The sequence below is a fragment of the Haplochromis burtoni genome, unplaced genomic scaffold, assembly GCF_018398535.1.
Source record: "Haplochromis burtoni strain Fernald_Lab_line unplaced genomic scaffold, NCSU_Asbu1 Contig_177, whole genome shotgun sequence".
Taxonomy (NCBI): domain Eukaryota; kingdom Metazoa; phylum Chordata; class Actinopteri; order Cichliformes; family Cichlidae; genus Haplochromis; species Haplochromis burtoni.
In genome coordinates, this window is record NW_024582538.1 from 1,041,633 (window position 1) to 1,055,863 (window position 14,231).

At 39.4% G+C, this 14,231-nt stretch overlaps 1 protein-coding gene across 3 annotated transcripts in view; it reads right to left on the minus strand.

The window, feature by feature from the left end:
- Nucleotides 1–863: 863 nt before the first annotated feature.
- The window catches only part of LOC102306878 (FYVE, RhoGEF and PH domain-containing protein 5), a 24,152-nt gene continuing 10,784 nt past the window's right edge, over nucleotides 864–14,231 (minus strand). The window contains exons 7-22 of one of the 3 annotated variants that reach the window (XM_042225645.1): nucleotides 13,558–13,709; nucleotides 13,214–13,370; nucleotides 11,456–11,546; nucleotides 11,281–11,331; nucleotides 10,650–10,708; nucleotides 9,320–9,391; nucleotides 9,023–9,091; nucleotides 7,318–7,401; nucleotides 7,087–7,166; nucleotides 6,794–6,890; nucleotides 6,532–6,669; nucleotides 6,276–6,378; nucleotides 4,760–4,896; nucleotides 4,533–4,658; nucleotides 4,239–4,393; nucleotides 864–3,798 (exon numbers count right to left, since the gene is read on the minus strand). In XM_042225645.1, the coding sequence (XP_042081579.1) occupies nucleotides 3,762–3,798; nucleotides 4,239–4,393; nucleotides 4,533–4,658; nucleotides 4,760–4,896; nucleotides 6,276–6,378; nucleotides 6,532–6,669; nucleotides 6,794–6,890; nucleotides 7,087–7,166; nucleotides 7,318–7,401; nucleotides 9,023–9,091; nucleotides 9,320–9,391; nucleotides 10,650–10,708; nucleotides 11,281–11,331; nucleotides 11,456–11,546; nucleotides 13,214–13,370; nucleotides 13,558–13,709 (1,608 nt within the window). In that variant the 3' untranslated portion in view covers nucleotides 864–3,761. The remainder of the gene's footprint in view (nucleotides 3,799–4,238; nucleotides 4,394–4,532; nucleotides 4,659–4,759; nucleotides 4,897–6,275; nucleotides 6,379–6,531; nucleotides 6,670–6,793; nucleotides 6,891–7,086; nucleotides 7,167–7,317; nucleotides 7,402–9,022; nucleotides 9,092–9,319; nucleotides 9,392–10,649; nucleotides 10,709–11,280; nucleotides 11,332–11,455; nucleotides 11,547–13,213; nucleotides 13,371–13,557; nucleotides 13,710–14,231) is intronic. The other 2 variants (XM_042225644.1, XM_014340608.2) reach the window with 2 other exon arrangements.

Genomic DNA, 14,231 nt, shown 5'->3' on the forward strand with positions numbered 1-14,231 from the left:
ACAAAAACAAAGTGGAAAAGCAGTGCTTCATCGTTTTTATGGAGGCTATATAGAATAAACCAGCGGGTGCTTGAACTCTGTGTTGGTTGCAATTTCCTCCAGCTAATATATTGTCTGTTACAGAGATGTCTGATTCATACAACCCAAAATTCACCAGCTCGGTTGGACCAGTGAAACTCTGCTTTCTGTCAGTGTAATGAATTTTACCTACACATCTGCTCCCTGAAATATCTTAATATCAGAAAAATAAGTGAAATTTGACCAGTTGTCTTAGTTTTTCTGCATAATGCAGATATGGTACTGTGGTAAATGAAAGAAATCTGCCAGCACTACTCTTTGGGCTTACATTTTAAAATTACTCATTGCTCAGCCATTTACATAGTAGATAGTGAAAAACAAGAATTTATCTGTCACTGGCAATTAATTGTTTGGAAAACTGTTGCATTATTTATAAAAAATAAAAAATAAAAATACTATTAAAAGCACAAATTCAGTTCAGTGGAGTGTTGGCTCAGTCCTATTTGGGCCACCGAAGCTTATGTTTGATTCCCATGGTCTTCTAAATAAACTCCAAGCAAACTACAACTTGATGTTTTTACACCTGAAGTGCAGTGCACAAAAAGAAAAAATAATGCCTTCACGTCTGGATGAAGGGCATGAGGGTAAAACATTTTGATGTTTGTTGACAAGGTTACCTTTTCACTTCTGCATTTTCAACTAGAAACAAGATTCTTGTTAGTGAGCTCCATAGATTTGAAAGGTATTATTTGTTTGCTTTGAAAATCTATTTGTTCCCCAGTCGTCACACTCTTTAACCTATCAGGCTTTTCTTTATTTTTATTAATTAAAATGGTTCAAATAAAGTGATTCTACGGTCAGAATTAAAAAAACAAAACAAAACAAGATCCACTTTAAATGGAAAGTCCCGAGTGTGATGTCAGTCTTCTAAATTAACTCTCATTAACACAGCTCTAAAGCCTGGTCACCAAATAACAAGCATTTTTTTAAGTGTTTGGAGTTTGCAAAAGCCTCCTCTGAGATGTCATATCTCAAAGCCTTTTATTGTTGGCTGCTGGTCCTGCTGACATATGTTTAATTATCTCTTTCTAAATGTTTATGACACACTGATCACCAGAGAACAGAAGGCACAATGCAGACTACCCGTTTAGGCAGCAGGAATAATGTATGTTCAGTCGGAGGTGCAGAGTGTGCTGAAGGCTGTGTGTTTCTCTCTGGTTTGTCCTTTTGAGGGAAAGCGGGCTATTTAAAGCTTTAGGGGAGGTGGAATAGGTGTAACATTGACTTGGCAGTGTAGGCTGCAAAGAGTTTGCAAAGTGGGACATAAGAGTGAGTCCCTCTATTCTTCCAGCCTCTCTGTATCTTTTCTTTTCTCCACTTCCTCTCCCCATCTCTGAGTGAGAACGAGAAACACAAGGTGCAAACCCAGAAATGTCAAGCCAATGTCAAGGGGACGGAGTCTTTCTTTTTATTAAACATCCAGCTCTTGCATAATAAACTCTTTTCCTTTCCCCTGAGGCAATGCTGCCCACACAGCACTATGAAAGATGAGAAGCTATCCTGTTGTAGCTCACGACATCAATGCAAACGCTGCATTCCCTTCTCAGACAAAGACTGGCGGTCCGAGCGTGTCAGTGTGAGTTTGTCGTTAAATAAAGTCGAGTGTGTGCTGTTGGTGCGTTGTGAGTAAAAAGCCACAGGTAAGGAAGCTCACCTCAGAATAGATTTCAAGCGGCTCCGTAGCATCAGTTGTTAATGGTAACAGACCACATATAACAGAGCTGCATGCATCTGACCTTATTGAGTAGGCTGTGTGTACGATTGATTATTTGCTTCACTCTGCATTGCTCCCGCCTGCAGCAATGTGGAAGTAAGACCGGATTATGACACCATTCCTGCCTCACTGAAAAAGACATGTCAAGCACACAGAAGGCTTTCTTTTTGTGCTTCTTAACTAGCACATAAATAATCATTAAAAGTGCCACCGGATATACCTGTTCTAGTCATATATGCCCTCATATATGCCCTTGCAATGAGTTCCTGTTTTTAGAAGAAGGAAAAAAAGTTAAGGGGAAGTATTTTAAATACGGACACACTAAATTTGCATTTGGAAGCTGACAGAGAAGTTCTACATTTAGGTAAACTAGGTTTGTACCCTGCTTTCCTTGTGGCATCTGGCAACTGCTATGCAACGTAGGCAGAGAAGTCCCAACTGAAGATATGTGATGAAAGCAAACAGAGTAGGGAGAAAGCAGAACTGGGGCTAGAGAGGAAGAACACAGTGATGAATGGTCTCTCCTTTATGTAGGACGAGGTGTCTGCAACTTTTCAGTAGCCCCAGAAAGCAAACTTTCTGCCTGATATTATTCTGGGTCAGGAAGCCTCAGGGGTAGATGAGAAGCAGAACAGGCCTGGCCTGTCTTTGGCCCAACAGCACACTGGTCTGTGTATCACTTAGTCCCACTGTGTCTTCCCGAGAAGCTCTGCACGTGAGCTGAAAAACTGACCAGCTTGGTCTCGGAACAAGCGTCACATGGACTATTTGTCAGCCCAGGCACCTTTAGGTTTATTTAGAAGCTGCTGCATGTTGAATTTTTCCTATTTTAATCTAAAGTATATGTTGTAAACCACGAGCAAGGACACGGTAACAGAAAATCAATGACAGCCTGCCACCTGCTTTCAAATATAGTCCACCTGCCATCTAGAGGACACGAGCAGAATGAAGAGAAAGCACAGACACTGACTCTTTGTATGATCATATAGTATCTTTTACTTTGTTTTCAAATTATTGTCTTGTAAATAAACATAAGAAAACATCTAGTACAGTACAAAGTCCAAAACACTGATTATGTAGATCAGTGCAATCGGTGATTCATGTTTCAGTCCACGTCTGCAGATCCGCTCCAGCTCAGTGAGTCTTATACAAACATGGATTTATAATATACTTATTATAGGGATTTAAAATGTTAAAGACATAGTTTTCCACATTTTCCCAGTAGCTAGTATATTAAGTACAGTAGTTGAACCTTTTGGTCCCAGTAATGAATGACACTCATTTGTACAATCATTTCTTTTTCAAATCAGTGCAAAAGGCATAGAAACTACTTATTCACGTTCATCTCCACAATACAGTACATGGCAAAGCAATCGACACTATTATACATATAAAGTTACTCCCTATTTGATGCAGCCTGTGCTTCAGAGCATATTTATGGAGATCCAGTGCAAGAACAAATGTTGAAATTAAGGCATAAATAATGCATGTTTGACTAAAGATGAGGCCATTTCTGAGTTAAGCTGACAGGTGTTATTATCGTTTCAGCCTCTTCTGAAGTATTCAACATATTCAAAATATTGTTAGTAATAAAACTTGGAAATAATCGACAGCATTTCACCACAATTTGGAGGAGTGACGCTGATCAGCTGCTGGGGGAAATACAGGTCACATCATTGTAATGTTCCACACTGTCAGGTATCTGGGCCAGTGCATCTCGTGGTTCTCAGCATCACACCTGCTCTACCAGCAGGCAGGGAACACTTGGAGGTTGACAAAGTAGGTGATCATGTCCCTTCTCAAAGAACACAATGTCTTCTTTTCTTCAGTCCAGCTGGCAAGTTATAACTTGTAAACCTGCAGTAATAAAACAGTGTTTGTTCCTCTTCGCTGTGGTTTCACAGTCAGAAGTTTTTTGAGGGGCGCAAGTGTGTACAAAGAGAAAGGCAGACTTTTCTTTCAGCTTATTCTATAAAACTGTGGCTTCCTCCATGGCGTTTGCCCATCTGCACAAGGAAAAGATTTTAGATCAGAAAAGAGTCATTTTAGTCTGCACCACCTAACAATAACCAGGGCTATCGGGCGGCTACGTTATTCACTGAGCTAATTTTATGTCTTATATCTCAGTTTTTAATATTAGTCTATCTTGGCCAAGGATGGTAGCTTTTCTGTTTTCTCCCCAAATTTGGTGCTATTCATGCTTAAACTGAGTTGAAGAATTGCTGTAGATGGTCTGTGGGTTAAGGTCAAGTTGTTCTCCCAGAAAGCAACAACCCGTCAATGCGAAGCCATCATTTAGTTATTTTTACTGGCAAAGACACTGTGAGTTCCCAAGATCAACACCAGCATCCATACAGCAGTAATGCTTGTTGTGTTTCAAACTGAGTCAGGCTAAGAGCTAAGCCTCTTTCCATTTTATGGGCTATCAGGTAAATGTGCTTCTCACCTCTGGGCTGTGTTGTTATCTTCAGCTTTGAAAGTGTAGTACAAAGTGTTTTTGTGGTACAGCTGGAAGACATTAGCCTCTTCATCTCCCCTCTGCTTGTCAGGCAGCCTCACTGTGAAACCCAACAGAGGTAAACTCTCTGACGCTACCTTCTCCTGCAGATGGAAGATAAATCAGAGGAAACTAAACAGGTTATAACATACAACACTTTGTTATTAAACCTCGCCACTGCAGTCTGTATAGGTGTAAAATATGTGTGGTTTAGGTTAAAGGGGAGTGCATATTTCCCCTCACCTCTTGGGCTCTGTAGGTGTAAAGCACCTTGTCTTTTAGGAGGAACCACAGTCTCTTCCAGTTCCTTTTGCTCTTCTTGCTTCGCTGTAGACTGCCACTGATTGAGCCCTCCTCCGACACTGTCACCTGTGTAACAATGGCAGTTTTACTTAATAAAATGGCATAGCTGTCACTTCATTACCAGCGATTCATTAACCTTCATAATGCACAGACTCTGTTGAATTTACCTGTGTGAAGGATGCAGTGCCTTTCCGATGTCTCCAAATATTGGGAGGATGAATGTTCTGGAACACGGTGGAGAGCGGACGACTGGAGCGGTTTGACCGAGGGCTAGTCTGCCCTGACATCACAGCAGCATCTCCGCCTGTGGAGAGAGCCCACACTCTTTCAACCAGCGTGAAGGACAGCTGCTACAACCCAATCAAATGAGAACTCACAGCACAGGCATATTTGTTGTGACTATGAAGACGTGCACGAATAACGATGAAAGCTGCACAGTAACAACTGTGTGAATTCAAGTAATATACTAATGCAATGATAACACAATCACATTTATTATTTTGTCTGACCACTTACCTGTAACAGGTAACTGTACCGTGGTGCAGCTGACAGTAAAAAAAGCTGTTGTACATAATAGCAGCCCAGGAGTTTCATCTTTAATTTAGATTGTTTCTTTTATTTTCCAATAGTACAACTTCCTGTCTTTTCCGAATACACATTTCAAAGGTCCTGAGCTTCATTTCTTTGTATTTTGCTTCCAGACTTCCAGAGGAGCCAGACTTTCTTGATTTTTTGTTTTTTGTAGTGGTTTTGAGCGATAGCTCTCCAGGCTTTCTCACAGTCTTTCAAAGTTCTTTGGATGTTGGCAGCTTTTTACTCAGTCCCATCCACATTCTTGACCATTTTTGAGAGAATTTCTTAATTTGTTTGTTTGTTTACTGACCTATGAATCATTTAAGCATACAAAGACACCTAACTGAAGGGATGAACCAGCAGTTTTAAACAATATTATAAGGTACATATTTCCCTGTATTTTCCTGTTTGTTTGCACACGTTTCACTAAATCAATGCATCTATTTCAGATCTTCTGACAAAATATAAAGAAAGGAGGGGCGACTCAAGACTCTTGCCCAGTATTGTACCTTTGGTAAAATAAACATTTTAATCTTCCAGCTCTGTTTGACTCCACTCACACTCAGTCCGAGCATAAAGTTAACTAATCAAAAGGACCTGCATGTACAGGTGAAGACAAAGGAGATGGTTGTCAAACATATGGCTCAGTGCCCCAAAGCGGCCTGCCAAAGACTCCAATCCGCACCGTCACATTTTGGATTGATTTTCTACTTTTAACTGTATTTTCAGAAGTTTTACAGCCCCTATGGGGGCATTCGTACTACACCACAGTAATCAAGTAATAGGTGAACATTTAAATGAAAGAAATGTTTTACATTATTCACTTAACTACAACAGAAAGTATTAAAGTACATTTCAATGTAAGTATTTCTTTGTAATGTAGAGAAACTGGGACATGTTTTTGAAATAGCACTTCTTTTTCTTATATATAGATAACTGAGGGATTTAATGTGTGATTAAACTTCTTTATACTTAAAAAAAAAGGGGGGGGGGGCTTCACTGTTCTAATCCATTTGAGGTCAAAGTCGGCTGCATGTGACTCATGATGTAAACTGAGTTTGAAATTCTTAATATATGATATTCAAATGTATTTGAGCACATTTTTCTCACCTCTCTTCTTTAGCTCATTGTAACAGTGATCGCACACTTTGGCCATGCGATCCTTCATGTACTTCAGAGGGTATCTGTTCCTGGAGCAGCTCCGACAAACAATCTGTGACACAAATATACGAAGGAACCACAAAGCGCATTAAAACAAGCTCTAATGACGATTAACACTTGCGAAAGCTACAGTTTGCTGCATCCTGTCTAAACTGTAGATTTTAAACTATCTTAAAGCTCAGTGTTTTATTTGTATGTGGCTCACCCGTCCACAGCCGTGGCAGTGGTGTCTGCGAAGAGTGAGACTAAAATCCGAGGTGCAGTTCATGCACATCATCACTTGTGAGACGGGAACAAGTGTGGGAGCCTTCTCTCCTAGAGTCAGCCGGAGGCGATCTCTGGCCTGGCACACACACACACAGAAGCACACAGATATATCAGTCTCATTGTGGTTGGTGCGGTTAAGCATGACTGAAGAAATGTCAGTAAAGTATTAACACAGTTGTTTGGAAGCAGGGTTTGCTCACCTCTCCAGAGCAACTGCTGAATGTCACAGAGCCTCTCATATGCTCAGTCACAGCGCGATTAAGAGTGTAAAACCAGTCCTCTCTTTCAAAAAAGGAACTGCAAAATATACAGTAAAGCTCAAAACAAGCTTCAATTCAACTAGACATCTAATGTGATAGTATCCACATTCATCTCTTTAGTTTCAAAGGTTTTAGACTTCTTTGGTAGCAAAATCATTGTTTTTTTTTTCACCACCATCAGTACCACAGATATTATCGATCATTTTTACAGGATGCTCTATATTGTGACCCACCTTGCAGACAAAGTGATGGAGATGTCTGCTGCCTCTATCTTCAGTGCATTTTGGACATTTTCAATAATGGGTTTACTGACCTGAGCAATCATTCAAGATCAGACATCCAGACATGAAGAAAAAACGTACAAGAAATTCAAACACATTCTTGAAATATCCATGTGCTTTTATGGATGTAACTTGCATGTAAGCTGGCGATTGAGCATTACTGACTCTAATCTTAAGACTGACCTTCAGCCCAGTGAGGGGCAAAGTGTTTTTCAGTCTATATTTGCCATCCTGCTGAGGGTAGGTGTAAAGAAGCACGTCATTCATCTGACAACAGGCAGACATGAGACACAGTTAGTGAGTGTAGATGAAAGGCTTTGTTAGAAGCATAAAAACAATAGTCAGCAGTTAAAACAGTCAGCTGAGCAGTTCATAGTTCATGTATATGCAGCTTTTCTCCAGTAGGCGTCACTCTAATGCAAAACTTGACCACCGTGTTCACATTTAAAAAAGAACAGGATTTTTTTTTCCCTTTTAATTATCAGCCGTTTTCTTGCACAAAGTAAAAACAGTCACAGTGTATTTGAATGCTTACAAACAATAATTTCTCATGCATGAAAACACAATCAGACCCTCTTCTAAAAGAAACCAATAATCGATTTTCACTTCATTAGGAACTTATCGGTTATTCTGAAACATGGTAAATAAAACTGTGCAGTCACCCTCTATGTAGGTTGCGTCTCATGTGTCATGTCCCCTGTATGTTTGCCCTCCAATGAGAACACCAACGTACATGCATAGTTTGACAGTAGAAGATCGTTTTTAGATTCATCTCCTGACAGGGAAAGTTTGCCTGTGCTTCCAACGTGTTTTTTTATGAAATAATATCCAGCAGTTTGAAATACCAAATTTTTCAATTTTTCAATGAGGAAATCCAGGATTAAAGTTGTGAGACAACCAATAAAAATATGCAGATTATTATTTCATGTCTGCAGGGGATCTGTGAATTGATAACTCCTACTTATAAATGTTTATGATTATACATATATGAGATATTTGAGACAACGGTTATCAAAGTCGGTGTCAAATTGCATCATTAAAGTTTTTATTATTTTTCCAGTACATAATTTTATTTACTGTCCCTCTGCATTTTAGTACCGTCTTTGAGGAAACTGCCAGCTCCTGCAGTCTTGTTTTATTATGCTCTCCCCAACATTAATCCCAATAAGCTTGGAAATAAAAGTTATGCTGTGATGATTATCAATATTCCTCCAGAAGAGACATTTACGAGGGTTTTTTTAGTGTCGAGCTCAGACCACAAATTTCAAAAACACCACAGGAGGGAAAAACAATCCACCTCGGTCATGCTCTATGGATAATATGCGAAGGCGTTTAATTTCCCAACCTCTCTTGATTGCAGTATTTCATATTTCATATCTTTGTATTGATTTTTCAAACTGAATTTTTAGAGTAAATAAACAGAGCAATTGTATTAAGGTGGTTACTAAGTTTATGCTTTCTGTTTCATCAATGACATCCTTCTCTACTTCTTTATCATCATATCGCATGAACTTAATAAGGATCAACTGAAGGAGCTAAATGCATGCTAGTCTAATATTTACCAAACACAATTAGCCTTGTAAAACTCTACATGGATCGCTCAGTTTTTAAGGAGCTCTTGTTGACCTTCCCTGTGCTGTCAGTAAAGAACTGACTCAGGAAGCCAGCATTCAGAAACATCCTGTCAGGAAACCCTGCTCTTAATAGCTCAGTCTGGACATGGAAATAGACCAGACAGAAAATGCCTCACTCTACATTTTACACATTTAATAAAAATAAGAAGTTCTAATTAAGCAAATAGCACACATATCTTAAAAAGTTAGTATAATAAGAGACTGGTACATGAGTCTTTAATACCAATGTCCTGCAAACAGGAAACAACATTTACCAAAAACAGATGGCGGGGCTGACGACTCTTCCTGCTGACCTTCATCAGCGTGCCCTCCTTCACAAAAATCTGACGGTTAAAAAAAACAAAACAAACATGATTTAATCAAACCAAGCATTTCACAACTCATCAAATCCTGACACAAAGAGGGCATCTGCGGTAATTAATGTTATTTAACCAGGCGGTGTGGGGATTCCCAGCTGAATGATTGTGTAAAGGGCAGCAAGGAGTGGTGCAACACAGACAGGGTGGGCTGGCAAGCTTTAAGCAGAAACAATACTGTTATCAGACACATACCCTGCCAGGCTGAAGCAAGTCCCGCTGGCCATGAACACTGTACTCTATGTTGACCAGACGCAACAAGTTCTCCTGAGAGACAGAAAGAAAGGAGAGGGGTGAGACGCCAAAATAAGAGACGGATGGATGAAAGGGCATTATCGTCATTTTCCTGACAACATCAAGATATTTTTATATTTTGTCTGACTCCAGAGTGGAGCTATCTCTTAAATCAGACAAACATACCTTATATGTTTCGCTTTAGACCATAGGTGTCAAACTCTGGCCCGCGGGCCAAATTTGGCCCGCAGCCTAACTACATTTGGCCCGCGAAGCCATACCAAATTATTATTAGAGCTGGTCTACTGGTTTTATACAGCTAATAGATATATTGTTTAGTATTAAGCTTTGCTTGTTCCATATTCAGTTTTTCAGAAAAACTTGTTTGAGTCCATTAGAAGAGATTCATTCTTAAATCTGGAGGAAGATTTGTTTTTCAATAAATATTAATGTTAGCCCGCGACCTTGTTCCAGTTTTGAATTTTGGCCCACTGTGTATTTGAGTTTGACACCCCTGCTTTAGACCATGCCCAATCAAAAATGTCATTATGCCAGACATGTGACTCCAACTACACAGTTGTAGCTGGATGCTGATTTGAGTCTCTACTTATGACTCTTATTACTATGAATGTTTGATTTAAGATTTCACTCTCAAAGCGCAGCTGCAGCTTTTAAAAGTGGGGAAGAGTGTGCCCAGTTTCCTGTCAGTACATCCAGCAGTTGTTGCATTTTCAGGTATTTTCAGACGGTTCACAAAGGGTAAAAGGATAAGGTAGATGTAGATTAGAAGAAATAAACAAATATATACTACACAACGTGTTTTATTTCTTTTGGGGGGGATTTCCTGAAATTTTAGCTTATTTGCTTCTGACTGAAAATATCAGATTTTTCCTTCCAAAAGCTGGAAAGGTTGGGAATCACCAAATATGTCTCAGTTTAGTGTGGCTGCAAAATGTCTTCATGACAATAAGAAAGGATTAAATGATATTTGTTCATATTCCAACATGAGAAAGAGGAGAACTGTTTAAACAGTGTGATTTTGATGATATCTTGGGTTGAATGCATTATTAAATGTGTGCATTTAATAATGCATTCACATTGAAAAGTGACACTATTAATAAGGGAGCAGTGAACTTTCCTTCTCAACTAGGTCTATAAACCAGTATCATTGATTGTACTCCTGTATGAATGTTGCATTTGTGTGTGTGTGCTCTTAATAAGATTTTTTTAAAAGTGTGATTCTGCATCACAGGTGGTGTTGTGTGTACAAGAGTTAACGTGTGACCCTTACCCCGTGTTTTAGGCTGTCATTCACTTGATCTGCGATGTCAGACATGATTACTACGGCAGCTGAGTAAAACAAACACAGACAGAGGGATCAGGGTAGAGACGTCAGAGAGGATTGTTTGGTTTCTTTCTACAATATCATAAAGTTAAGGTGTCAGTACTATTGTGACTTGGCATAAATAAAGCTGAACTGGATTTATTTCGTTTCAGTCACGACCACAATCACATTAAAGGTTTGTATAACTGATGAGATCTTTCTTTTTTCCTTGCTTCTGTGTGCAAAGTGATTAAGTTAGGAGTCTGGAAGTGTCTGCATGTTTGGACTAGGTGGCTCCCTTATGGGAGATACAGCAAGAGATAGTGTTGCTTCAACGTGCCTTCTCATGAATTACACATTACTGTCTTCAGGCAGAAAATACTTCGAATGACTCCTCGGTGGGTTACCACCAAAAACAAAGAAATCTAAATTGGCTCTCTCATGGCCATTTCTACATGCCAAATGAGCACGAATAAATTCTTTCTAAACACACAGCCACAAACAGAAGCTGGCAAAGCTCTCCTGTGAGTAGGAGAGAGTGTGAACTTTGCAGCCTCTGTGCACACTGCTGCCTGCTCTTGTGATATGTTTACTGTACCCTGAGTGTCTTCATATTCCTTGGAATCTGGGGAGAGATTGTTCAAGTAATCTGCAAGAGAAAGAAAAGAAATGAATTCCTCCAGAGAGTAAAGAAGACAACAATGTTGAGTAAGATATTATCTAAATACTGTAGGACGGACGCTTTGTCCTGATTTAATTAAAATTTGGCTCACCCGTGAGGAGCATACGATACTGAGCCACACGCACGATGACCCGCAGAAGCTGATGTTTAAAGGAGGCATTTTCCCCAGCTGGATTTTTCTCCTGAGACACATACATATTTGTTATTTCCCTTAATCACAGCTGCCCTTAAGGGCCACGTTTACTGCAGAAGCTCACATGAACACAAGTCAAACAATGCCAGAGTGATTAAAAAGGCAAGGAATGAAACTGTCCACAAAAAAGAGGACACCTGTATCGACACACAAGCTATACAACATCACAGGAGCTTTGAGGAGAATCAGTCATATTTTAAACGTGAACAAGGGCCAATAACCCAAACTTCCTGTCAGCACAGCAGTTTGTGAGTTTGGGTGTGTGCCTGAACTTGTATTTAGTTATTTCACACAGACACTGCTAGCTACAAAAATGCAAATCTTCGTTAGTCATTAGAAAGACTTGGTTCAATGCTACTGTTAAGAATGGGGCTCGGCAAGTACTGAAGGTATTTGCCCTGTAAATAAATGTAATGGACAGTGTAACATATTTCTGTTTATAGTATTTTTGTGATAATTTGAGTTTTTCACTTTTTTAATTCATAGTGAAAAAAAAAACTATTCTGTCAGCAGCCTCTTGTTTTAAAGGGTAGACAAAGAAGCTCACTGCGTTGGCATTAATGCACAAAGTAGAATCTAAGGACGTTTAAACGCCGGTGCTCTTAAATTAGACGGAGAAAACTGCGCAGCTCTGCAAACTTTTACAGCCAACTCCTCTCCTTAGTGGTCTGTAAAATGGACGGAAAATATTGAAAATTCCTCTGTCCATAAATAAAACACATGTACACTGTGCCACTCGACGTTGATCTACAATTAACTGGCATTATTAAAAAGCATAATACTTTGAGTAACCAAACCCTGAGGAGAAAAACAGCAAGAACAAACTTGAGACTGACCTGCTCTGAACTCTAAATAACATGCGACTGAGAATAAAACAACAGCTGTTTAAGAAATGCTTATAATGCGTTTTTGTTGTACTTATCGTTTTTCATACTCCAAACTTATCAACTTAAAGGCTTTCCTATCTGTTGCTCTCTGGTTAGACAAACACATTCCTCTGTCTGCTCGTTTAATTGAGGCTAATTATAACTGCAGCCTTGGAGCTAAAATTAGTCGCTAATTAATTTGTGCCTGTGTTGGGAAAGTTCAAAAAGCCATTGGTAAATGCAAGCAACATAAATTTTAAGAAAGGTTTGGTGATTAAATTGTCATTCTGAAAGATTTTTTAATGTCTTTATTTGTCTTTTGGGTGCCATAACTGCTCCTTTTTTGGCAGATGAATGTAGCTGCTGCTTGAAATCAAACGATGACTTCTAGCTACTTAGTGTCTGACTTTTCAAAGCCTTATGTCTCTATTTCTTCTCTCTCTGTCATACACACATGTACACACACATATATGCATATAGAAATCCATAACTACTTAGACAAGTATCCTACATTTAATCATCACTAACTCTGTTTTTGTTCTTTTGAACATACAATAACAGTATAGGTTTTCTACTTGACTTCTTGACTATCTAATAATGTCCTTATAGTAAGAAAATGTAATCATAGCTGTGCAGCTTTCACTGAGCACAGCAAAGACCATTTGATTCTCAAAAACACCTTTTCTTTTTTCTTTTTTTTTAAAATTTATAGTTAATTTTAACAATATGCCATTTTGAATTTTGTGCTACCTTTCACAAGTCAGTTAAAAGACCCTGTCATAGGTCATACCTCAAAACGTTGAACAATCTCCGCAAAAGCGGGCGATGTTCGGCAGCTGTCCTCCAGTAAACTCATGCTCCGATCATAGTGGCCGATGTAGGTGGTAAAGACCAAAAACTCTGCTTTCCTGCTCAGGAATATATCTGCAATCGTTTGGCTGTCCTCCCTGAATGAACAAACAGAGGTGAGATCATGACAGAGAAGTACCCACTGCCCTTAGATTGCTTTCTGAGCAACACAATAGAGGAAGAAAAAGGTTGGAAAGGATTTTTTTTTTCAATAATAGCTTGATGTGTTTTAGGTGTGTGTGTGTTGAAGTATTTAACAGTAATGTATGCTGTCCCATCGCTCACCAGTGTTGGATTCGATTCTCTAGCTCAGTAAGGATCGTGCGGTGCAGGGTGTAAACATCAGGAAGCTCATTAAGAATCTCTCGAAGTCTCTCATCATCCAGCGCAGGTTGCCCTTGGTCTCCTACTGTCGACCGAACAGCCTCACGAAAGTCCTGGCACATGGATGAGTGTGGAGGAATTAACTTTATGTCACAGTTTAGGTTAAAATATTACTCCAGTTTCCCAAAACCACGCAGTTAGCCTCCAACAATCCGTCCCTTTCTCCACCATAGATTAACTCTCCCACAGCAGGGAGAGCATAAGCTAATATATCAGGGAATCTCATCATCTCTTCAAGCACTGGAGTAGTTTAGGTCACTGGTTATGCCCTATACTGTAGCAGGAAACAAAATGAAAAAAACAGGGTTTGCTCCTGTCTCATTATCACAGCAGAGGTGCTCCACACTGTTTCAGTGGAGCTACAAAGAGGACAGCAGAAGAAAACTGTACTTGTGCTAAATGAGTGTGGTGAAAATGAGCTTGTGAATGAGTAACTATGGTCCGAACACACAGCAAAGCAGATGCAGGAATAAAGGTAATAAATATAAACCTGAGCTGTAATGTTACCCGTACTGAATATCTGGATGCATACAGGAGATGTAGAGTGGGTTGGTTAATTGGAAAAGGATATATAT